General features: G+C 37.5%; 1 protein-coding gene across 16 annotated transcripts in view; it reads left to right on the top strand.

Moving 5' to 3' along the window:
• MAST4 (microtubule associated serine/threonine kinase family member 4) overlaps positions 1-26,369 on the top strand; it is a 556,979-nt gene that overhangs the window by 307,887 nt on the left and 222,723 nt on the right. For 9 of the 16 annotated variants that reach the window (XM_079144853.1, XM_079144855.1, XM_079144840.1 and 6 more), the window contains one exon: positions 581-616. The exons of 5 other annotated variants lie outside the window; for them this stretch is intronic. In XM_079144853.1, coding sequence (XP_079000979.1) covers positions 581-616 — 36 coding nt within the window. Of the gene's footprint in view, positions 1-580; positions 617-1,212; positions 8,145-26,369 lie in introns of those variants that run through there. 2 more of the 16 variants (XM_079144849.1, XM_079144850.1) reach the window with 2 other exon arrangements.

The raw sequence follows: 26,369 nt of genomic DNA, 5'->3' as shown, positions 1-26,369 counted from the left end.
TACTGTTTTACTAAAGATGAATGTCTGGAGATACTACTACTCTATTACCACTGATCCAAGCTAATCATTTTTTTTTCTTCAATGTAGTTTGGAAAATTGTTTAATTAACCATTATGCCCATAGTAACTAGTAAAATAGCACAAAGTTACACAGAGCAGAAGTACAGATCCCCATCCCTTCCAACCCGTGTGTCCATTCATAACCTTTAGGCGGTCGCCGTTCTGCTGGTCTGTGTCCTTCCATTCCCTGCTCCGTGCCCAGGCAAGTGTGTTCACATACACTGACTTGTGGCAGTCATGGCTGCTGCCTGTCCTAATACAGATGTGAAGCACTCCCTCTTCAATTTGCTTTTCTGAGTTTATCAATATTCCAAGTCCATAGATAGAGATTTATCCTATTTATTTTAATGATTATATAATGTTCTACAGGATAGATATACTACATTTCATGTCACCATTTCTTAATTAATGGGCATTCATATTGTTTTCAATACCCCCTTTCCACCCCACTTCCCATCCCTCAACAAACAATGCTGCTTTGTACCTATATCCTTACGTACTGGTCCTTTTTTTTCCTATAGGATAGATTCCCAGAAGTGGAATTGCTTGGTCAAACGGTATGTGTATTTTTAATTTTAATAGATATCACTACCTTGCTTTATCCAAAGGAATAGCAAATCACCTTCACACCTAAGATTGCCCATTTCCTACATTCTCACCAGCACTGGATGTCACTGCCCTTTTTAATTCTTGTCAATCTTATTATCTCTCATGATTATTTTAATTGCCATCTCCTTTACTATCACTGATGTGGAATGTATTTTCAATGACCATTGTCTATGAATTTTTCTCTTTTTCATTTCATGTTCATTTTCAAAGCCCATTTTTCCATTTTCAATTTCCAGGAACTCTTGTATTTTAGAAATATTAATCCTTTGTTGTATGTGTGCAAATATATCTTTGTGGTTTTTATTTCAGATTTATAGTCTTTAAATGAAACCTGTTAATTCTTGTTTACTCAAGCACCTCCATCTTTTCCTTTATTGCTTCTGATTTTTCTGTCACACTCAGGGTGGTACCATCTACCTCAAGGCCAGATAAACAATCTCTTAATTTTTTTTTCCCAAATTTTTAAAGAACATTCAGTTTTACTGCAGTTTTAAGTTTCATACATGATATGAGGTAGGATTCTCTTTTTCTTTTTCTCTCCTAGATGAATAACCAGTTACTTAAGTCCTAGTTGTTACAAGATCCTTTATTTTTCCTGGGATTGAAATGATATCCTGGTCTCATGTAAAGATGCCACATGTTTTTGGATCTATTTCTGGACTGTCTATTCTCATCCCTATCTGTCTATTTCTGTTCCTACACCATTCTGTTTTGAATGCGGTGGCTTTCTAGTGACTTGTCATGTCTGGTAAGTTCTCATTCACTACCCTTCTTTTCATACTTTACATGACTGTTTTTAACCGTTTATTTTTTCCTTTCCATATTCTAGTTAAATTCAAAAATTTTAAATTGCAGGTATTTTATCTTAAATGGTTTTAACATGAAAGGGTCATACAACACTACACAGTGAAAAGAACAAGAAATTAATATTTTTCAGTTTGGAACCTCTTTACTTGATGTTAGTAATTGAAAACAGTATTTATTGATAAACTAAGGATTATTTCTTCTGTCAATTTTATTTCTTCAAATGTGATCTTACTTCATCTCTGTGATAATTATACAATTACTCCAAGGTACAGAAGTGGGATTATAGGCATGTTGTTTTAATCTATCCAAGAACTGAATCATTACATTAAAGCTTAAGTGGTTAAAGTTTTCAATGACTATCACTTTATAAATAATTTGTATTTCTTTTTGTTTGCCAATTTTTGAGATATCTAAACTGGTTGGGGGCTGTATAAATATAATGTGAACTAAGAACTGTCTTTTATGACTTGATTATTTTTAAGCTTAGTATTGAATTGTCACTTGAAATTTTAGAGATAATTGTCTGTTGAAGGTTATAATGTATTTACAATTCTTAACTTTTAATTGTATTAATATTATGTTAATTTACTTGCATTCATTGATGTATTTAATTGCTTTTTTGAATCTTTGTACAATATTAAGGTAATAAATACCTTTGTGTTTTCTTAAGGTATTTGAAATATCGGAGCTAGACACTAAAAGTGCTTGTGATTAAAAATGTTAATATTAGCTTACAGATGAATGCATATACAAGCAAAAGTGAAATCTATACCTTTTCTTTCCTTCCTCTTCCTTCTCTGCTTCCCTCCCCCTCCCTCCCTCCCTCCTTTCTTTCCTTCCTTTCTTCCTTCCTTACTTCCTTCTTCCTTCCTCCCTCCCTCCCTGACTGACTTACTTACTCACTCATTTCCTTCCTTCCTGCCTTCCTGCCTTCCTATCAAATCCAGGGATTTGCTCATGCTAGCCAAAGTGTTCTACCACTGAGATATAACCCCAACCCAAAGTCTGTATTTTGCTTAAGAAAAAAGAGGGATATCCCCATGTAGGTCCTGACTATGTTTTACTTGATTCATTAGAAAAACTCACTAGTTTTTCTGTCACCAAAAATGAAAGGGTGAAAAAATTAATGTCTTATGATTATTATTGAATGACATATATGGATAAAATATAATTATGTCTTAGAAATTGAGATTCCTACAATTTTAATGGTAGAATAATTCAAATAAAGAAACTGGTATGGAATTTTTTTGCATATATATGATTATTTAAGATCACAATTTAGAAAAGTGAGGGAAATTGAATTTCTAACTTTAAGACTGAAAAAGGACAATAAAGTTAGAGTTATGTCAAAACCTCTGTTGAACTTAGGATCTGTATCAAATCAAAACCAAGTATAGTTTTCTGCTTTGCTCTAAAGGTGGTGATGGATAGTTATTCCCTAACTCCTATCTCATACTTATGTGGAACTATCCAGAAGGTGCTTCATGGATCCCAATTTTAGTCTCTAAGATTACTCCCCGTTAAAAGGCATCAGGACTTTTATTTTTATCATAACTGGATGCTGTTATTTTTGTTGTTTTCTGATCTGTATTTTGCTAAAGATCAAGGTTTCTTTAAGCAATGTGTGGAGTTGGGGCTATAAAGGACAGATTAACCAAATTGAAGGAATCTCTACTGGGCATTGGTGAAAACATAAGCAGCAAAGAGGAAATGGTAATTATAACCACAGAAACCAAGAGTCCATCATGAAATATGCAAAGATGACAGACAGTACAAACTGTGCTAAATAAAAGCTTCTTGTGTTCCCACATTAGTTGTATTTTCATCAACTCAAAGTGTGTTTCCTGCACCTAAGCTGTAATCATCATCAAAATTGACAGTTGATAAACCTAAATATAAAAAGATATAATTACAGCATATCTCAAATATGATTATGTGTATATATCTGTGTAAATTCTACATTGTTAATCTTAAAAGTGTCCTAGAATGTAGGTAGACTCACCAGATATTGAGTACCATAGTTAAAAAAAAAAAAAAAAAAATACAGAGTGTCATAAGAGAAAAAGTAACCAAAGATTTTTTTTTGTTTGTTTGTTTTTTGTTTTTTACTATTACCATTATATGTTTAACTCTCGAATTTGTTCCAGGGCTGTCCCACTCCTACACACCCTGAAAGATAGAATTTTTTTTTTTAAATTACGATGGAGGATCTCTGTTTTTGTGAAACAAACAACACTGTTGAGTGGGGTTGGAGTGGCTGTAGGAGTCTACATGCAGTATTGTGGCTGTGGAGTTTACTTTTACTGAAGCCAGTATGTGTTGATCCGGACAAGATGTCCAAAAAGTCACTCAAGAATAGAGGGCACAAAGTGATACATTGGGAAGCTATAAGCACTAGAATAATAAAATAATACTTACAGGATTTAAGGAATGGAGGATAAAAAAAATGCTAAATGTGTGTGTGTATATATATATATGTGTGTGTGTGTATATACCTATATATAATTTTTTCAAAAGAAAAAACTAAGGTTGTGTTAGAGACTGAGTCCAACATAAAGATACTAAACAGTGGGTGCTGCTGTGTTGACCAGAAAATATTTGGATGTACCTCCAGAAACCTCTCAGGTCTTGTGTTCAAAACATGACTCTTTAAAGCCAGGGATATCCTTCCTAGAGCTTAAGAGATGAGGTTAAATGGAGCCTTCCTTAGTTCATGGGCACTTTTAATTTAGATCAAACTGAAATAAAACCACCTTATGTGACATTGTACTTTTAAAAGATGGTAAATCTTACAACTAAAAATTAAAACTGAATCAAGATAAATATTTTGTGTGCATCAATTATCAATTAAAGACTTGTAAAGGTTGCCCACAGGTGGTTCAAAGTAAAACATAACATCATTTAACATGGTTCTAATCAAATGCTATTCTCTTATTCTTGTTCAAGTGTTACCCTTATCAAATAGTGTCTTCGTGTGTTTGGTACTATCTTAAATCATCTCAAATGAAAAGTTACCAGTCTCTCATCTTTATTTTGCTTACTCTACTACTAGAATATATTAAACCTTCTACATTCAGGAGGTAGCAAAATATTGATGCTGCAGATCCATTGCCAGCATTGACTTCCATATTGCTTAAATTTTTAACAGCTCTGTCAGGGCCAACGTGTAGCATCCCCAGGGTAGATGTAGTTCTTTTGGTGTGAGGATCCACCCTGTTGCCAGATTTATTGCAGAAATTGTAAATCAGCCATAATTGTGACCTGAGCGCTTGTCTTTCCTGCTGGCAGGTCTTCTTGCCATTAAGAACTGAGTTGAGACGGCTCCATTTATTCGGATGAAGCCTGTGGGTCAATAGTCAGTGACCCTTATTCTCTGTGCCTTAAAGAAAAATTGCTGCCTTTATCTTTTGGGAAACCGATTGTGAGCTGGTGATACGTACCCCCAGCTGCACTGAACTTTCAGGTTAAGTCATGTCAAAGGACTACCTTTTAAAATGGCACATTAAATTTGATCCCTTGCTATTAATCCCTATAATATTTTTATACATCTGAATTTTTAAATGTCATTCTCCTCTGTTTTCTGCTATCATTTCTGCTAGCATTCAAATTCTAATGAATGAAAGAGCTACTTGCAAAAAAAAAAAAAAACCCTCATCAGTCTGTCTCTTAGTATTACATTTGTTAAAGGCCATCATACTATCTCTTAGAAAGGAATAGGACTATTGAAATATATGAATAGAAAACTTCAAAAGTGAATCTGTCAAAGTGATAGAAAGCAAAGATATTTTAAATATAATTGCAGTTGTATTCAGGAGTGAGAAAAAAAAATGTCAAAGCGTTTCTACTTAATGCCATTCCTGAGGTGTGGAGAACGTTGTGAGAATGAGTAGGATATTCACAGGAAGGAGGGCACCTCAGCATTCTCTAATTTAGGGCTGCACATGTCCCCCAACCTCCAATTTATCTGACCAGGTCTCCACCATATCTGTTAAGGCCCCTTCATTTTCATCTGCTCAGGCTTCCAGCTGTGGAGCATAAGATCACATTTGTAGGGACACTGGGACTGAACAAATATTTTCTTTTACATGGTGCTCTCAGAAGAATTCTTTTATCTCCTAGATGGCCAGGCTCCTTGGAGGCCTGAACAATGAAGACTCTCTGGGAGCTTAACACACTTTGAAGTGGATCGCTCCCCATTGTAGGGCCACAATAAAATGTGGGGTTTTCATAGTCTTTGCATTGATGTCTGCAGAGCCAGATGGCTTTGTAAAATGAACCCAAAAGCAGTGTAACTGATTAAAAGAAATGCCAGGTAGTTGAAGGCTTCCACACCCAATTTGAGTCTAGCAGAAAGAATTGTTCTCTTGGGGTACTTTGATATTAGGAAATCTCATTCTTGCATCTTCAGAGGGTGGCTAAAGACAATAGAGACAGGTGTTGGCACCAACAACCTAACAAAATGAAGGTTGAAACAGTATCTTGAGCCAGCCATTCCAATGTGACAAACACTTTGAAAGGAAATGAAACTGGCCAGAGAGGGAAGCGCTTTAAGTAAGGGTGGTTGGTACTTTTTGAGGTTGTGGCTCTTATCAGGTTTTCTTTTCTTTCTTGTTTTTTTATTGTGGTCCTAGAAACTCCAAAGATTCCACTGTCTCATGCCTTAGACTGACAGCAGCTCACCGCTCTCTGTACAGTGTAAATGGTTCTATTGAGTCAATGCCAGAGCCCTGGCTTTTTTGTTACTGCTGTAGAAATCATCCTGCCTGTGTGTGTAACCCTGCACGTTGACCTTAACCTAAGAACACAGTCATATTTTTCAAGTTGTTTAGTGGAGGGCTGATGAAACTTGGCCTTGTAGGTACAGGAATTCATAGATGTGACAAATTGTTCTCTGCTCTCATAACCTAGCATCAGAAATGGACTTTGCAGCCAAAGGAAGAAAAGGCTCATCTTAAGAAGAACTTGAAAAACCATCATGAAAGAATCTGCTGGCCCTGTGTTTAGTTTTTTCCCCCCTTCATCAGGAAACCCTTTAATACTGAAATGAACAGCATGTGGTAAAACCCAACCACAGGGTTGTTGCCTTTTCTCCATTACCATCTCTCCCCCTGCCTCATCAGATGTGCTGCTGATGGGCTTGCAGAGCAGAGAGGCCCGGGGACCTGGCACCTGGCAATTTCCACTGAAATAGCTAATTTCAAGAAGAGTTTGTACATTTTGACCTCTCTGAACTTCTGTGGATCTTGGAAAGAGGGAAGTAATTCAAACCTGAAAGCATTTCTAAGAATTGTGTTGGAGAATAAATTGATACATGTATCCCTATTACTTTGGTCTATCTTTTAAGTAGTAACGTAGAATACTTGATATTTTACTATGCTAGGGCTAATTGGTCTTTGTAGAAAATAGTAATTTGAATAATATTTCTATCAGTCATGTAGGTGATCATTGTAGAGAAACTAGAAAACACAGGAAGAAATGCATTCAGAATTAGCCTAGTAAAATCAAACAGACATTATTACCTCATGTACATGTATGACTGCATGACCAATGTGATCCTGCAACTTGTATAATGCAATAATGACAGAAAAATGATTATAATCTATTTATGTATGATCTATCAAAATGTATAAATGCATTCTACTGTCATGTACAATTAATTAGAACAAATAAAATTAAAAATTTAAGAAAAATTATCATAGATCTTATCACTTGGGAAAAAGACAGTTTTAAAAGCAGGAAATTTAGCTTTCATTACTACTGTCTTTTGATGCATTAAATAATTTTTCCTTTACACACTTCCACCGTCAGATTCTCAGCATTCAAGAAGTGGAGAGGTATTTTATTTTACTATGAAAATCCTAAGATCATAAGGCATTAATCATTTCTTCTGATTATTTCCATTGTAGAAAAATAGAGTAATGTATATTGTTTTTACTCATCATCTAACCATGTAGAGACAGTCCCACAAACATTTTTATTGTATTGTTTTCCTCTAAATCCTTGTTATTTGATGATGATTGATTCTTGGTGTGCATTTTTTTCCAGCTGGAAGTGCTTTCTGGAACTGATCTGTTGTACCTGAGTTGAGCACCTTGCTTGCCCACAAATGTGCTTGTCCTCAATAGAAACAGGAGAGGAAAGTGCTGGACTGTTTCTTGTGGTTGTGAATAGTCACTGAGAGCCCTGAGATGCTTCCTTGCTTTCAGTAATTCATTTTATGAAATTCTAAGTGGGAATATTTTTTCCTTTGGCTGTTAATGGTATTTGTTTATAGGTTCAGGAAAGCTTTTACAAATCATCCTGAAAAACACATTTTAATAGGTTCCAGAAGTCAGCAGAGATGCTACATTCATCCAGAGCATAGAACAGATTTTCTTTTGTTTTGCTGTAACAATTGAGGCCTTGTGAGATTTCCCCAGAAAACCAGCACTGCAGACATTCTCGCCAAGTTGCGACTTGTTGATCATAGAGGGTTTCCGAGAGTTCCTCAGATAGATCTTTAGTGTAACTTTATACAGACTGTCCTGCTGGCGTGGAGGCTCCCTTAGGGCAAGAGGCTTTGCTGTATCCTCTGTGCCTGGAACCATGCCTGTCATGTAACTGGTGGACCACAAATGCTTGTGGAACATTGTTTGTGTGATTTGAAAGAATACATTTCCTTTACCACTTAGCATTCTTATGGACTAACCAATTTACTAATTGAGCAGTTAATTATTGAATTCTTCAGTTAAGTTGTTCCAACTATTTTTTTTTTTTTTTTGTATTGGGAATTGGACCCAGGGGTACTTTACCACTGACCTACACCCCCACCCCTTCATTTTATTTTTTTATTTTGAGACAAGGTCTCACTAAGTTGCTGAGGGTCTCACTAAATTGCCAAGGCTAGTCTTGAACTTGGCCATCCTCCTACCTCACCCTCCTGGGTCACTGGGATTACAGACATGAACCACCATACAATCTTATTTTTTGTACTCAAGTCTTTTATGAGAACAGATAAGAATGATAGATGGAATTCTAATTTATCCATTTGAGATTTTGGGTCAAGGCAAATTTTTGAAAGCCTAGGCAATGTAGGCTTCCATTCACTTTTATGAATTGAGGAGTACCAGAACTCCATACCTATTCTACGTGTATTTCCCATTCAGCTTGCTTGAAGTCCCTGTATCACAGCTTTCCTGGGTGTGGGTGGGGATAACACAAGTGAAAAATAGATATTAATTGATAAGAATAAAATTAAGGTTTTTCGGTTACTCTTTTGGCTCTAATGTTTTGTTAGATGAAAAGGAGAGTTTTAAAAAAGTAACTGAACTATGGCTAAGAAGCACTATCATTGGAGGTGCACTGTCTTTTTAGTAAAAGTGTAAAAATATGCTTGAAAATAATGAACACCAAATTCACATTAATGTTAACCTCTAGGGGAAGAGAGAGAAACTGAGATTGGGTAGGGGTGCCAGGGCCATGGTGCTATTTGATTTGTTAAGTTGGGTAGTTGTACAGGTAGGTGTTCATTACTTTAGTCCTTTTCCAGGTTCTTTTAGTAAGCAAACAATATAAGATAGAGAGTGGATATACAATTGAGATTTCTCCACTCCATTATTCTCATTAAAAGATTTTGCTTTCTTTTCCAATTTTATCAACCTCTATCAGACAGATCCTATTGACTAGGTGGGTAGGAAAAAGAATGAAAGGATAGACAGGTGTTATAGAATTAGAATTACATTCAGGAGATATTGATGTGCAGAGTACACTTAGATACTAGAACTGAATCAGCAGCAGTGAGCAGTTATACCTCCTGATCTGTATTCACTTAACTCTTCTTTCACTCAGTTTCCATTTCTCCATAAGCCATTGAGAGCTGCATGTCTGTGTGGTTGCATCTCGTGCAGAGACTTTGAAACAAGGGTAGGCAATTTAGTATTAATTGATATCTGATGATCTTGGTCCTGGTAGTACAGGATCCTTGTCAGGGTGGAAATAAATGGTTGCCTCTAACTGTTGACCCGACCGTCAGCAAATATTCCTGGAGCTGCCTTGGGAAGCTGTGTGACTGGAGTCACAAGTTTGTAAGTGATGGTGACTGAAAATCATGATACTTGAGAAGTAGCTGGAGGCAAAGACAGAGACAGCAGAGAGAGACACACAAAGATGTGGATTCTTGAGAGGAAGGAAGTAATGTGCTAGATGGATCAGAAAGGAGATGGGAATGCTCTGCCCACCCTTTGTATTAATTTTCCAGAATTGCTGTAACAAAATACTAGAACCTGGGTGGCTTAAACACCAGAAATGTATTGTCTTATATTCTGAAGTGTAGAAGCCTGAGATATTGGTGGTAACAGGATAGGTTTCTTCTGAGGACCATGAGGATAGATCTGTTCTATACCTTTCTTGCTATTGGTGGATATGAAGCTCATTCCAAAGAATTTAGTAATAACAGGAGAGGACACTCCACAGAACACAACTTGGTGTTTTGCTGGCAACATTTGGCCTTCCTTGGCTTATAGGAAGCCTTCATCTTTGCATGACATTTCTTCTTTGTGCACATCTGTCTCTGTGTGCAATTTCCCCTTATGAGAATGTGTCATATTAAGTTAGGGCTCACTGTAGTGACTCCATCTTAACCCCATCTTCTAAATAAAGTCACATTCAAAGTTCCTGGGAGATAGAACTTCTTCTTTTGGGAGACATAATTCAACCTACCCTCCATTCACATGCTGAAGTCTGGAGGGTATATCCCAGTGACCACTAGGAGTTACCCAGGTCGAGTTTGTTGTGATCCATGGCATGTTTCTTACTATACTTGGTTACCAAATTCTTTGGAATGGACTCCATAGCTCTACTGACAGTGAAGGAAAGGACTGTGGAAGAACATGGGGATAAACCAAGTTATTTATCGGGGAGAGAACCATTGAAAGTGCATTTGTCAGTCTACCAAGCAAGGAAAAAATATGAGTCACTCGTTGCTACTATTTATTTTTCCTTTTCTCCAGGATCTTCTCTACACCTCATTAGAACGAAGACAAATCTATTGAAATACAATCAATTCTACTTTAGATGATGGCAAATGAATATTATTTCTACTACATTACCTGTGCAATAGGCCTGCGTGGGTAAAGCTGGAAAGCTCCCCCTATTTATAATGTTTCTCTGAGAATGTGGTCCGGCACCTGAACCTTCTAGCTGCACCTACAGAGCAAAGCATTATATGTTGCTGAGATGAACTAGGGAGATGGAGTTGGTCAGAACTAGCGTCCTCACCACTTGTCTTCTCCTCCCACAGTGGGTGCTTTGGGAGCCCTGTGTGCTTTGACCAAGTGTGCTCATCTCTGTTGGAAGGCTGTTACCCCACATGCCAGTGGACTCTCCCTGGTGACTGATCACGGCTGGGCACTGAGGTTCCTCAGGGATCCCCCTGAGGTGGAGGAGATTGCTCATACCCAAACTAAATCATCTGAGGAATTGGTAGAGGCATCCAGCTGCATATCTAGTATTCATGCCTCACTTCTGTCTTAATTATCAAACTCTTGATTCTTGAAAAACGATAATATACTTAACTGAAATACCATACCTACCAGGATCCCTCCGTTACAGCTGGTATGATTATGGTACTACATTCTGACTGGTGAGAGGTAAGAATGTGTTATACAGGAAAAGCCAGCTGGTGGAGATCATTTTTCTCCTACTTCCTCCTTCGCTTTAGGACTGCACTTGTGTTGGATAGGGTCTCAGCAGCCATATTGGCCTATGAACAGGTAGACTGGACCTACCAAAGGATGTGGAACTAAAAGGTAGAAGTCTCATGATTTGGTAGTCACCCAAGCAGCCCTGGACTTGTTGCTTCTGAGTGTCTTTTACATATGAAAGCATTTAGCTATTTTGTTTGAGTTACTTATTTGGGTTAACAATTATATGCAACTACACCTAATCCAAAGAGAAACCTTCTCCAATCACTGTACTGCATAGGATACAGTGTATGGAAGAGGAAAGGTCAATCCAGGAGAAGGAAGAAAAGAGTATTTCTTTCTAAGACAAAAAAGAACTGTTCTGCTGTGCCCTGTGGCATCTTTCTCTTAAGGCATCTTGTGCATGAACTAGAAGACTGAAACCATGTCTTCTTAAGCTGCTCCTTTATTCACCACACCTCTGCTTCCCAATACCATACTGGATGTTGGTGAGGACCATTTTCTGCCAGATAACACTTACAGCAACAGCAGAATCTTGGTGGTAAAATTGTTTTGAGCACCTCATAGCTTTTTACCATTGTTTCAGAAGATGGGTAAAAAAACAAAAGGAACTTCTGGTATCAGTTAAGAAGTGTAATTTTGATAAACTTAATGCAACTAACATCAGAGGGCAACTTTTTGTCCTTCCCTAAAGGATTAATCTTCAGCTTCAGACATTCATTGCATTTAGGCCAGTGGTGTATATATATGAGTGCGAATGGAAAAAACAAAGAGTGTGGACAAATCAAAAGTTTGTCAATGTGCAGTGATATGAGGAATAATCAGGAAGTTTGATTTTTTTTTTAATCTCAAGGAACAAAAATTTCTGTGATAATACATATTTTTCTCTTTGATGTGTTTTCAAGACTGAAGTAATGGAGAACTGCCTTTATACAACTCTATCTGGGTTCACTCTCTTTTTAGCAATGGAATGATTCTCTGATGTAGTGTGGTATGTGGGAGAAAGCTGGGTGGGCCAGGTTGCTGTAGGAGGTTCAGTAGTGAACCTGTGGTTAAGGTAAAGCAAAGAGGCAAAAATTGTGTGGCAGAACTGAGGTCACATACTTGTTCCTGTGGAGGGGATATAAGGTTCCCCTAAATATTCCTCATCCATCTTGAATTATTCATGCTCCTCTGCATCTTTGGATTCACAACTAGCTCCTAGAGATGAACATTTTCATGGAGGACAGGATTTAGGTGAACTGTAGCTTCTTAGACCTTATCAGTAACTAGGCAAAATCAGTTTCATGTGTCAGAGTCACAATCAAGTGAGACTCTAAAAAATTATCTGTTGCTTAGAGAATTGATACAGCACTTAATATTGTCCTACTTAATGTGTATGAAATGTCATTTTCTTCAGAGTGTGTTGCCCTTGTTTATGCAATTTTAATTATTGCAATATATGCAATTTCAAATATTTACAGGGGCTTTCCAAGGTTTATTCTAATCTCAGTTCCTATTATTCTACTCTTGTTCCCAAATTATTAATTACACCAATTGCAGGTTAACCTTTCTTGAAGCTTATCAGGACCCTAATTCTTTGTGGCGGGAAAGGAATTTCTGTCTGGTTTTATATGTCTTCTTTCATTCCTGATAGTTATTATAATTGTCACTTGTCAGTAAAAAACAAATTGGGTTTGACATTGCATTGCATCTATTAATTTCTAGTCATTATTCTGCAATAATCTAGAAAGTCTGAAGATTATTTGGGTTATGTTATTTATCCATGGTATGCTTGGCTTCCATAGCCCCAAATATTCAGATTATATGAAAGACATTGTTGCCACCAGAAAGGCTTGCAATATGTGAAAGAAACTGTACAAAGGGACAAGGGTATTCAAGTACAGGACTGTAATAGTTTTCCACTGATATTACAACCAGAATGGAAACATCGACACCTGATCCTGTCGGATGGTGTAGCTGAGTTTTAAAAGAACATGCGAGGAACCCATGCTGTCTTCAGAGAATTTTGGAAATGTTTTATAATGAGGTTAGCGTCCAGTACTATTTTTCAGGGGTGTGAGGAGGACTGTTAGAAAGGGACCTTCAAACAGTAGCCTGGTTGGTAAGAACTAAAACAAGGATGTCTTCAATTAACTATCCCTTTTCCATTGCTACCCATGAAATCTGTGCCAACAAGGGCTTTTCATAGATAAGTATGTTTGTCAAACTGCAGGTTGAATTACTTGAGAGTTTTCTGGAGATGAGCAGGTAAGAAGTCTCCATCAGGAAAAGCTCTGTCACCCTGTTATCAGCTTGTATAATGTAGACATTTTGTTTTCTATTTTTCTATTTTTCATTTTCTATTTTTCCTCACTCCCTCCTTCATCCCTCCCTCCCCCCATCTCTTTCTTTCATACCAGGGACTGAACCCAGTGGCACTTAACCACTGAGTCTTACAGAGCCCTTTTTATATTTTATTTTGAGACAGGGCATCACCAAATTTCTGAGGCTGGCTTTGAACTTGGATCCTCCTGCCTCAGCCTCTCCAGCCACTGGGATTACAGGCATGCACCAGCACTCCTGGATAATGTTGGTATTTTCATGGAGAAATTTTAGCCCTGGAGAGAGGGGTTTGACCCTTGTGTGAATGTCTTGTTTTATTATCCAGTTTTCTTACCCAAATGGTAATTCAAACAAGAACTTTTCATAGAAGACTTTCATTTTATTATTTTATTTTAGCTGGACAGTGATTTCAGAGTTGGAGGTGACTTGAGAACTTGCTCTCACCCCATATATTGTGCATTTCAGAGAATAATACAGTTTGTTTTCTCATGAAAATAAAAAGGAAAATAGTGGGGAAAAAGGAAAAAGAAATAAACTTGTGTTGCACTTCAAATTAAATTCCCTGCCTGTCCCTTTCTAGTTTGAGATCACAAATGAAGAATCTTGATCTAAAAGCCACAGTGTAAAATGAATGGTGATGAAAGTTTTCTCCATCTTTGGTTGGTAATTAGCAATGTGTGGGTCATGGGTTGGTGATTAGTTCTGTTCCTCAGAGCATGTCTGCAATCTTTGATATCTACTTAAGCTATGTAAATAAATTGCACAGTTTTTATTATGATTTTTCTATTAATATTTGATAGAGTGAAATTTGATATTTTCTATATGACAAACCATGAAATTCAGCAATTAAATCCTTTCATTTATTCAGAGTCTGTACTTGGTTTATATAAATCTCAACAAAACATTGTGTTGAGGTTTTCAAAATATTATTTAGTGTTTTTTTTTTTTTTTGGCAGCCAGTAAACATATCTCATCATAATTATTTCTAATCTCCTGATATTTGTATTCTTTAATTCTCATCTAGACAAGAACCATATTTTCAAATCAAAGGCACTGGACACTGGGGGATATTTTGACCCTGTCAAATGTAATGATTTTTTTTAAAGTATTTTGTTTTTCACATATTATTACATTTAATCATGCACAGATTCTGTCCATAATTCTTTAATTGGAGTAAACTAGGTACTTATATTTCTCATATCTACTCTATTTTATATTGGTATGCCTTTTTATATGGAAACATTTCTGATAAATAAAAATATTAAGTGTTTATGAAATATTTATGTAATTTGACTCCTTGGAAGTGAGAACATAAGATTAGGAAGTATATATTCATTTATTTATCTTTCCTCAGCCAAACCTATTAGTAGTTGTTCGCTTTCTTTTACCAAACCAATAAGTTGTTTTTAATTTCTTGGACTCAATTTTTTCCCTTGGTTTCATGTCATCATCTCATTTCAATTTATTAATGAAAATAAAATAATTCACCACTTACAAACTGTTTTAGTCAGCTTTTTCACCATTGTGATCAAAAGACCTGATAAGAACAATTTTAGACATGGAAAAGTTTATTTGGTGCTCACAGTTTCAGAGGGCCCAGGCTGTTGCCTGCTGAATCCATTGCCCAAGGTGAGGGAGAAGATCATTGTGGAAAAGTGTGGAAGAGGAAAGCTGCTCAGGACATGGCAACAAGGAAGCAGAGAGAGAGTTCTCATTGCCAGGGATAAAATACAAATCCCAGAGGCATGCCCTCTGTGACCACAAACCTCCTCAAACCACACCCTGTCTGCCTACCTTCTGGTTAATCCCTGTAGGTAGATTAATCCCCTGGTTAGGTTTTAACTCTCAAAATCCCATCATTTCACCTCTGATCATTCTTGCATTATTTCACACATGAGCTATGGGGTGGGGGGCACCTCATATCTAAACCATAACACAAAATATACTTCCTCTTTCATTATCAGGTGTTTTCATGTGGGGTTCTGTGGATAACTTTCTGGAGACTGAAGTTTTTCATCTGAATCTCAAAAGTCTCCTTGGCTGCAGAAAGTTAAAGAAATATTATTTTGTTTCTGTCTTGTGGACCTTTTCTCTTATTAAGTTTTAAGCCTCTTGTGGTACATTGCTTTGCCTCCTCCTTGCTCTTTTTGGAGGACCTAACAGCAAAGTGGCAGCATGTAGTGATTGTGGACCTGTTTCAGCACTTCCTGCCCAGTAGTGGTATCATTGATGGTTGAAGTCCCTACATTTGGAGATACTCCTCAAATGTGAATAATGCATGAGCTTTTTTAAAAGAAAAAAATTTTTTTAATGCATACCAGACAATTTCAGGTATAAGCTGTTCACTACTAAAACTAAAACAAATTAGAACAAGTCCAACACAATTACAAAAAAAAGTAGTATTTAAAATGGCTATATTAATTTAATATCACATGTTAGTGATGATGCTTTGTTGAAATACATTGCCCTTCACTGTATGAGTATGTTGTTGGTTACTGTGGCACAGGTTTCCTTATTTGTTTGTTTTTCTGAGTTGGCATGTTTTTTATGCTCAGTGGGAAGCTCCATTCTCCTGTAACATTTCTAATAAAAAGTCTTTAGTGATGATTTCACAGTGTTCCATAATTTTTTCATTTTTTTTTTTTTTTTAACCAGGGATTGAACCCAGAGCAGCTTAACCACTGACCTACATCCCCATCCCTTTTTATTTTTTGTTTTGATACAGGGTCTTCGTAAGTTATTTAGGGCCTTGCTAAGTTGCGGAGGCTGTTTTTGAACTTGTGATCCTTCTGCCTCAGCCTCCCAAGCCCCTGGGAGTACAGGTGTGCTCCACCATGCCCAGTCATGTCATTTTGACTTCACTTGTGTATTAGGTCTCTGATCTTTTCTCACAACCTCCAAGCAATGGAAGGTAGTGGTACTTGACCAACTTAACCATTAATTAGTATAAATGGAAATGCTGCATGGAGATTATGGGGCAGCCTGAAATTAAAAGGCTATTGATGAAATGGCAACAAAAATTTCAACAGATGTACTAAATGTTCACATATTCCTAAAAAAAAACTCTCTCAGACTCCAGTTCGAGGAAATCTGGTATAGAATATACTTAGGGCAAATTGGTGAAAATTACTTTTAGTGTGTTAACTGAATGTGACTTGATGTATAAATTGGCTTATTTAATATTTATAATTAAAATAGGCGAATCTGGGCTTAATTATTATTTATCTTCTTGCTCTTTTCTGAATTAATTAAGCTTTTTCTTTGTTTCAGTTTGGCTTTGGTTATTTCTTACTGTAAACCCAGCCTGGCTGTTAGGGGTCTCATTTGCTGTGATGTAAACTATCCTGGCAGCAAAGGAGGGATCCTATAAGCTAAGTGGGAGAGAATGTGCAGAACTATGAGTTGATGAGTCAAAGAGGGTGGAACTCTGCAGTCAGGGGAAACCTGGTGCTGTTTGCTTGGTAATTACATTCCTTCTGGAAAGCTGTTTCCCAGAGGCAACTACATACATTTGCAAACGATAACTACCATAGTTAAGATCTTGTCCTTTTTTGCAAAAGGTAAGACCCTTTTCCACTTCTGCCACTCAATAGCTTAAGTCAATAGACTTAAGTCTCTGGTCAAAAGAGAAATGTGGAACATCATTAGGAGCATTGGTGAGACAGAGCATAGGAAAAGCTCTGCATAATCCTTGGCATAAGCTAGGCACCCATAAATGTTTGCTGCCTCCTAATAGTTCTGCCAGTGTTACAAGGAATACTTCAAAGTAACTACCCTTTGAATTCATTTTATACACAGAGGGCAAGTAAAGGCAAGAGACAGGCATCCCTGTTTCTCAACTTCTTCTTAGTCATTAGATCTTTTGTGGTGTGATGTTTTCAACATAGAAGTTGGTGTGTTATTATTATTATCTGTTTGATGAAGGGAATCAACCACCTTCCAAAGAACTGATGGAAATCTTCTAACCTCATTGCTACTCACCAACTCTGCCCCTTTTCCCCTCTTTCCAACCTAGTTATCCTTCAACGTCTTTAAATTTTCTAGACCATATTTCTAGTCCTAGGCTTTCTTCCATTTCTGTCCTGGAAGATCCTGTTTTAGTCAGCTTTTTTGCTTTTGTGACTAAAAGACCTGACAAGAACAATCTTAGAGGAAAAAATATTTATTGAGTGCTTGAAGTTTCAGAGGTCTCAGTTCTCAGGGCTCCATTCCCTGGGGCTTGAGGTGAAGCCATTGATCAAGGTGGAAGGTCGTGATAGAGGAAAGCCTCGCAGAACATTGCACCAGAAAGGAGAGAGACGGAGGGAGGAGGGTGGGAGGGAGGGGGAGAGAGAGAGAGAGACACAGAGAGAGAGAGAGATGGAGGGAGAGGGAGAGACATAGGGAAAGAGAGAGAGAGAGAGGGAGAGGGAGAGACAGAGAGAGGGGGGGAGGGAGGGAGGGAGAGAGAGAGAGAGAAATAGAGGGAGAGATAGAGGGAGAGGGAGAGACATAGGGAAAGGGAGAGAGAGGGAGAGGGAGAGGAAGAGACAGATGGAGAGGGAGAGACAGGGAAAGGGAGAGACAGAGGGAGAGGGAGGGAGAGAGACAAAATATAAACCCCAAGGGCATATCCCATCTCCAGCGATACCCTACCTGCCTTAACTTACCACGCACTAATCCCTATGTAGGACTGAAGCACTGATTAGGTTAGGGCTCTCATGACCCAGTAATGTCCCCTCTAACCTCTAACTGTCTCACACGTGAGCTTTTGGAGCCACCTCACCTCTCAGCTGTAACTGCTTCCACAGCAGATTTTGCCAGCTCAGTGCTCAGGCTGCTGTCCTAGCTTTGTACTCCTCCGTGATCAGGTACTTCTCCATGGACTTACTGTCTCTCTTTAATTTTGAGGTTATTTTACATTTTCTTCATTTAATGGATAAAAGTCAATGTCCACAAAAGTTATTTAATTTACCCAGCCTCTTACAGCTAGTAATCGATAGAAAAGGATTCCATCTCCTATCTTTATCACTCCTTTGACTATTCTCTTATTCTCTTGTCTGTATTCTGGTTTCATAAGTAGTAAGTGTTAAGGTGGAGAGTGCATGTATTTTGGATGAACCGTATCAATGGAGGCACATGTATAACTGAATTTAAATCCTGGCTTTGCCACTTGGTATGAAATGATCACGGAGAAGCTACTCAACCTCTCTGGTCCTCAGTTTCCTCATCTGAACCAGGGAGATAATCATGATGACACTTCAGTCATGCGTTGCTAGGAAGATGAAGTGAAACAACATTGGTAAATGCACCTTTAACAGTTCCTGGTGTATGTTAAGCATTATGTAGGTATGTGAAATAAGAAGAAGACTTTATATTGTGAAGCAATGAAAAAGTCTGTTTTATTTCTTTAACCAGTAATCAGTAATGGTTTTTTTGTTCGTTTGTTTTTTTTTTGTTTGTTTGTTTGTTTGTTTTTGTAGGTAAGCTTCAGTCTGAGTTTCTGGTGCTGCCAATCCTTGCTTTTAGAAAATAATAAAACTGAGGAATTCGAGTCCTTGGTTTTATGCTCTTGATCTTTAGTGTTATCATCTTTGCTACTCAGGAGAAACACTTTTGTCCATTTCTTAATTACTCAGTTCCTTCTACCTGGACACCCTGTAGCACTTCTTTGATGAAATATCCCCATCTCTTTGCTTCTAATCATTCTGCAAATGACAGGGTATAAAAACTTTCACTTGCTGTCTGTGGAAGGACAAGGCCCAGCCTCTTCTGGGGAAGTACATGCAGATAGAAATACAGCTGTCATGTGATTTTAAAACATTTGTAATTTATTATAGAATAAATATTTGAGTTCTTATCATATGTCAGGCACTATACATTTTGGTGTGAAGGCACTGGAGAAGTACAGTAAACAGGATAGAAATGGCGCCTTGTAAATTTCATAAATGTTTCTCATTCATATTAGGAACAAGACACCCCCCACTAAAAGGATCTGGGTGCTTTAGTGTACTCTCCCATGTACAACTTGATTTATTATACAACTAGGCTATCTCATTATCTTTGAATCTCTAGTACTTCCCAGGGACTGGCCCCTACCAGGCACAAAATAAATGTCTGTGGTCTAATGGATTTGTAATTTATCTTGGTGCATGAAAGAGTAAAATTTTCTTCCCATTTTACCAACCAGTTGCTCCTTTCTCCCATTACTGAATATTCTTCCTCTCCCCACTGATTTGCTATATCTCATTATATTTAATGTATGTCCTGTTCTGTGATCTGTATTTTCTTTAACCAGCAAGTGCCACACTGTTTTTCACAACGATAGACATGCATTTTCTTTTTTCTTTTCTTTTTCAGATTAATCTACTTTTCATTTTATTCAACTATTCATTCTTTTCCCCAGAAAAATGTTAAAAACATGCTTGAGGTTATCCCACCATGCCACATTTCCCTGAGTGGCATATTAAAAGTATAGGACTGGGGATGTAGCTCAGAGGTAGAGCACATACTAGCTTGAGCAAGACCCTTGATTCAATTCCCAGCGCTGCAAGAAAGCAAAATAAAACTAAACCAAGACTATATATCTCATTAAGGAGAAGATGCCATCCTATGGCATCTAGTTTTTCCTTCTAGGAACATTTTTTATATTTAATGACACTGGTATTAGCTTTTCTTTCTAAAGTATTTTAGTTTTGTTTCTTATGGAACACACACATATTGCTCATGGTATATTTTTCTTTTGTTTATTTTTATGTAATAGGATTTTTTATACCACATTTTCTTTTTGTCATTGGGAGCAAAAAATGTTGAAGTATATATGTCTATATGGGATTAGTTCAGGCTAATTATCTTATTAATTTCAATAGTTTTTAATTGAATCTGGTTTTCTTGATACAAAATTATGTCACATGCAGATAATAACTTTTATTCTTCTTTTCCAATATGTTTGCTTGTTGAACTCTCATATAGTTCATTGAATGCCATCCTCAAATCACTTTTCAAAATGATGATGATAGGTGATTGGTTCCTGTAGTGCTCCTAGTGCTTTATTAAGATAAATGTAGATTGTTAGTGTAAAATACACTCTCTAGTGTGAGAAATGTTTTAAAGGACCTTTTTAAAGTTACATAGTAATTTTGCCACAGAGTGCCTTGTTCATATTTAATTGAAAGTTGCTTGCTATTCAGTAAAAGGATTTAGCTTCGAGATATGAATAAATTGCCTGAATTTAATGGACCTATCCCTTTTATTCCAAAGAACACCCTTCTAGTTGTTTCTACAGTGAGAATGCTAACTGCCATGTTCCAGTCATGAGTTTAGAAAGTAGTTGAACTGTCCCATGAAAGTCCGGGCGGGGCAAGTCTGAGTAATGCTAAAATCATACTGAAATTGTAACTAACCATGATTCGGTTCAGACCGTGATTGCATTAAGGTCACTGATTTTCTTTCTTTCTGGAAGTAGAAGAGTATCTTTCTCTGGTAGAAGATGATAATACATTTTAAAGCATACATTCTTCATAGCAGCAACCTTACTCCTCAGGAGATAATGATTGTTTCTTATGGGGTTATCAAATATTAAATATTACAGTGGTTGGTGACCCTTCAAATGCCTGCTCTGTATAAACAGATATATGATGCATTTCATAGGTTGGGAGAAAAGTCTAACAAAGCCCCTTGGCAGAATGATGATGGAGTGGGAAGAGAGTAAGGTTAAGAAACAGTGACTTAGAGCCTCTTCAATTTTTTATAGCAATCTCTTGTAATCAGAAGTATTAGATATGCTAAGAGACAGGGCCATATGACCAAAAGGTGAGATAAAAGACAGATAATTTATAGTTACAATTTTTCTCAAAATTGGAGTTAGAACATAGAGACTTAAAGATCACACAATTAAGATGTAAAAGAAAAGTAGTTGATGAATTGGAAAATCTCTCCAGAAACTCAGAATACATAAAAAGAGAAACATCAATAATTTCATACCTGTAAAGTATAGCATCTGAAATTATGTACCTTTGATAGGTTTAACAGTTGATTAGACACAGCAGAAGACAGGATCAGTCGGTTGGAAGACAGATTAATAGAAAATAACCAAACTGAACCAGAGAGAAGAAATATCAGAGAATATATTCCACTAGCAAACTTTTTGAGAAGTAGCACCCTTTTCTATATCCTTGACAATAATAATTTTTTAGTGATGTTTTTGATTTGCCTACTTCATTGTTAATATCAGTTTTGTTTTACTAACAGTTTATTATCTTTTCATTTTATTTTTCTAGTTGGATGATCTTTTCTGATAACTTTATATTCATGCATTTGCCATTTTATCTCTTGAGATCATTTGTATTTTTCTTATCAAGTTGTAAAATTTTTGTCTGTGAGATAACACAATTTCACATAAATTACCATTATCATTACCAATATAGTTTCTAGGTCTGTATATAAAACATTTGTGACTAATTACACTGTTTTATTTAACAGCAAAATGTCTGGATCTCTTTGATCCAGAGTGTGCTGAGAATTATAGTAAAGGCTATATAATAAAAGATTCGTTTTCACAACATATTGAAACTATATTCATAGTAATATAGTCATGCCGGGCACATTGGTGCATGCCTGTAATCCCAGTGACTTGGGAGATTGAGGCAGGAGGATAGCAAGTTCAAAGCTAGCCTTAGCAACTTAGCACGACTGTAAGCAACTTAGCAAACCCTATCTCAAATTAAAAAAAAAAAAAAAAGGGCTAGGGATGTGCCTCCGTGGTTAAGCACTCCTGGGTTCAATACCTGGTGCCCCTTCCCCCAAAAAGAATATAGTCATTATAGCCTATACTCTAGACTGTTGCACATACATACTTGTGTGTATGCGTGTTATGTTTACCCTCAATAATTTTGTTTGACCAAAACTGTAGGAGATTCACAGTTTCTACATGACTTCCTCCTTGGTTTTCGATTAATTAAGTCAAGTCACTTTATGCTTAGAAATTAATTAATAGGGGGCGATCCAAGATGGCGGGCTAGAGGGTGACTGCATCTCCAGTCGCTCCAGAACCCAGATTTCAACAAGGGGATGCATTGAGAGACTCGGACTAAAATAGAACCATGGGGTGAGTCTCCCCCACCCAGTGAAGCTCAGCCCGGGCGGCAGGCCTGGATTCGGGCAGCTTATTAGAGTAGGGCAGGGCAGGGCAGCTAGAGTCTCCCCCAAGCAGCCCTGAGCACTCCAGCGGTGGGCTCCTCCCACAGGGCCAGATTCTCCAGCTTCTCGGAGCAAGCCCCCCAGTGAGAGCCTTTCTACACAGAACCAGCTCCAAGTCCCTGAGCCAGCGCATGGTGAGCTCCGGCCCGCTGGCAGGTTGCTTCAGAGACCAGGACAGGGCAGCCAGGGACTTCCCCAAGCAGCCCGGCTCCCTCTGGCGGGAAGCGCCTTTCTAGGCTAGCTTCTTGGAGCAGACTGCCCAGAGAGAGCCTTTCTACACAGAGCCAGCCATAAGTCCCCAAGCCAGCAGAGACCTCTGACCCTTAAGCAGCCTCTGGGACCAGGGCAGGGCAGCCAGAGACCTCTCCAGGCGGCCCTGCCCCCTCCGGCAGCAAGCTTTTTCAACAGGGTAATCCAAGATGGCGGACTAGAGGGTGACTGCATCTACAGTCGCTCCAGAACCCAGAATTCAAGAAGGGGAGGCATTCAGACTCAGACTAAAATAGAGCCACAGGGTGAGTCTCCGCCACCCGGTGAGGCTTGGCCCCGCCCAGGCGGCAGGCCCGGATTCGGGCAGCTTATTAGAGTAGGGCAGGGCAGCTAGAGCCTTCTCCAGGCAGCCCTGGGCACTCCAGCAGTAGGCTCCTCCCACACGGCCAGCTTCTGGGAGCAGGCCCCCCAGTGAGAGCCTTTCCACACAGAGCCAGCTCCAAGCCCTGGAACCAGTAGCCGGCTAGGGACAGCTTTCTTCAGAAGTACTGCATAATCAAGTTACTCGAAGACTTCGGGCTACTGAAGGCTGGGAGGTGATACACTGGAAATCTACAGGGACACTATAAGCCAATAGAGGAAATCTGCAATATCTCAGAGTCCCACTGATACCTGACCAATATGAGAAAACAAGGAAAGAAAATGTCCCAAACAAACCTAGATACTATATCAATAAAACCCAATTACAGCACAGCAGAAAAAATGTCAGAATGGGAGTTCAGAATGTACATAATTAAAACAATCAGGGAAGCAAACGAGGAGATGAAAGAGCAAATGCAGGCATTGAAGGAGAAGATGAAAGAGCAAATGCAGGCATTAAATGATCACACCAATCAACAGTTGAAAGACCAAATACAGGAAGCAAGAGATCATTTCAATAAAGAGTTAGAGATACTGAAAAAAACCAAACAGAAATCCTTGAAATGAAGGAAACAATAAACCAAGTTAAAAACTCCATAGAAAGCATAACCAATAGGATAGAACACCTGGAAGACAGAACCTCAGATATGAAGACAAAATATTTAATCTTGAAAACAAAGTTGACCAAACAGAAAAGATGGTAAGAAATCATGAACAGAATCTACAAGAATTATGAGATATCATGAAAAGGCCAAATTTAAGAATTATTGGGATTGAGGAAGGCTTAGAGAAACAAACCAAAGGAATGAACAATCTATTCAATGAAATAATATAAGAAAATTTCGCAAATCTGAAGAATGAAATGGAAAACCAAGTACAAGAGGCTTATAGGACTCCAAATATACAAAATTACAACAGACCCACACCAAGGCATATTGTTATGAAAATACCTAACATACAAAATAAAGACAGAATTTTAAAGACTGCAAGAGAAAAGAATCAAATTACATTCAGGGGGAAACCAATAAGAATATCAGCAGATTTTTCAATCCAGACCCTAAAAGCTAGAAGGGCTTGGAACAATATTTACCAAGCCCTGAAAGAAAATGGATGCCAACCAAGAATCTTATACCCAGCAAAACTTACTTTCAGATTTGACGGTGAAATAAAATCCTTCCATGATAAACAAAAGCTAAAGGAATTTACAAAAAGAAAGCCGGCATTACAAAACATTCTCAGAAAAATATTCCATGAGGAAGAGATGAAAAACAATGATGGAAATCAGCAACGGGAGGAACTAGCCTAAAGGAATAGCCAAATAAAGAAGAAACCAAATCATGTCAAAAAACAAAAATGAGTCAAATGACTGGGAATACAAATCATATCAAATAATAACCCTGAATGTTAATGGCCTGAACTCATCACTCAAAAGACATAGACTGGCAGATTGGATTAAAAAGAAAAATCGAACAATATGCTGCCTGCAAGAGACTCATCTCATAGAAAGAGATACCCATAGACTAAAGTTGAAAGGATAGGAAAAAACGTACCATGCAAAACAGCTGGAGTATCCATCCTCATTTCAGATAATGTGGACTTCAAGCCAAAACTAGTCAGAAGGGATAAAGAAGGACATTACATACTGCTTAAGGGAAGCATAAATCAGCAAGACATAACAATCATAAATATCTATGCCCCGAACATTGGCTCATCCATGTACGTCAAATAAATCCTTCTCAATTCCAGAAATCAAATAGACCAGAACACAATAATACTAGGTGATTTTAACACACCTCTCTCACCACTGGATAGATCTTCCAAACACAAATTGAATAAAGAAACCATAGATCTCAATAACATAATCAACAATTTAGACTTAACCAGCATATATAGAATATACCATCCAACAAAGAACGAATACACTTTCTTCTCGGCAGCACATGGATCCTTCTCTAAAATAGACCATGTTTTATGCCACAAAGCTACTGTTAGCAAATACAAGAAGATAGAGATACTACCTTGTACTCTATCAGATCATAATGGATTGAAATTAGAAATAAATGACAGAATAAAAAACAGAAACTTCTCCAATACCTGGAGATTAAATAATACACTATTATATGATGAATGGATAACAGAAGACATCAGGAAGGAAATAAAAAAATTCTTAGAAGTAAATGAGAACAAAGACACATCATATCAAAATCTCTGGGACACTATGAAAGCAGTACTTAGAGGAAGATTTATTTCATGGAACGCATTCAACACAAGATGTAGAAATCAACAAATAAACTTACCACTACAGCTCAAAGCCCTAGAAAAAGAAGAGCAGACCAACACCAAAAGTAGTAGAAGATAGGAAATAGTTAATATCAGAGCCGAAATCAATGAAATTGAAGCAAAAGAAACAATTGGAAAAATTAACAAAATAAAGATTTGGTTCTTTGAAAAAATAAACAAAATTGATAAACCCGTAGCCACACTAACAACGAGAAAGAGGGAGAAAACTCAAATTACTAAAATTCAGAATGAACAAGGAAATATCACAACAGACATGAGTGAAATACAAAACATAATTAGAAGCTATTTTGAAAATCTACTCCAACAAAACAGAAAACCTCGAAGACATCAACAAGTTTCTAGAGACATATGAATTACCTAAACTGAACGAGGAGGACATACACAACTTAAATAAATCAATTTCAAGCAATGAAATAGAAGAGGTCATCAAAAGCCTACCAACAAAGAAAAGTTCGGGACAAGATGGGTTCTCAACCGAGTTCTACAAAACCTTTAAAGAAGAGCTCATTCCAATACTCCTCAAAGTCTTCCATGAAATAGAAGAGGAGGGAACCCTCCCAAACTCATTCTATGAAGCCAATATCACCCTGATACCTAAACCAGACAGACACACATCAAGGAAAGAAAATTTCAGACCAATATCCTTAATGAACATTGACGCAAAAATTCTCAACAAAATTTTAGCAAATTGCATACAAAAATATATTAAAAAGATAGTGCACCACGATCAAGTGGGTTTTATCCCATGGATGCAAGGTTGGTTCAGCATTTGGAAATCAAT

The sequence above is a fragment of the Sciurus vulgaris genome (assembly GCF_902686455.1).
Source record: "Sciurus vulgaris genome assembly, chromosome: 6".
Classification (NCBI taxonomy): domain Eukaryota; kingdom Metazoa; phylum Chordata; class Mammalia; order Rodentia; family Sciuridae; genus Sciurus; species Sciurus vulgaris.
Note: the sequence above shows the minus strand (reverse complement) of the source record. Positions and strands in the feature narration are given on the sequence as shown.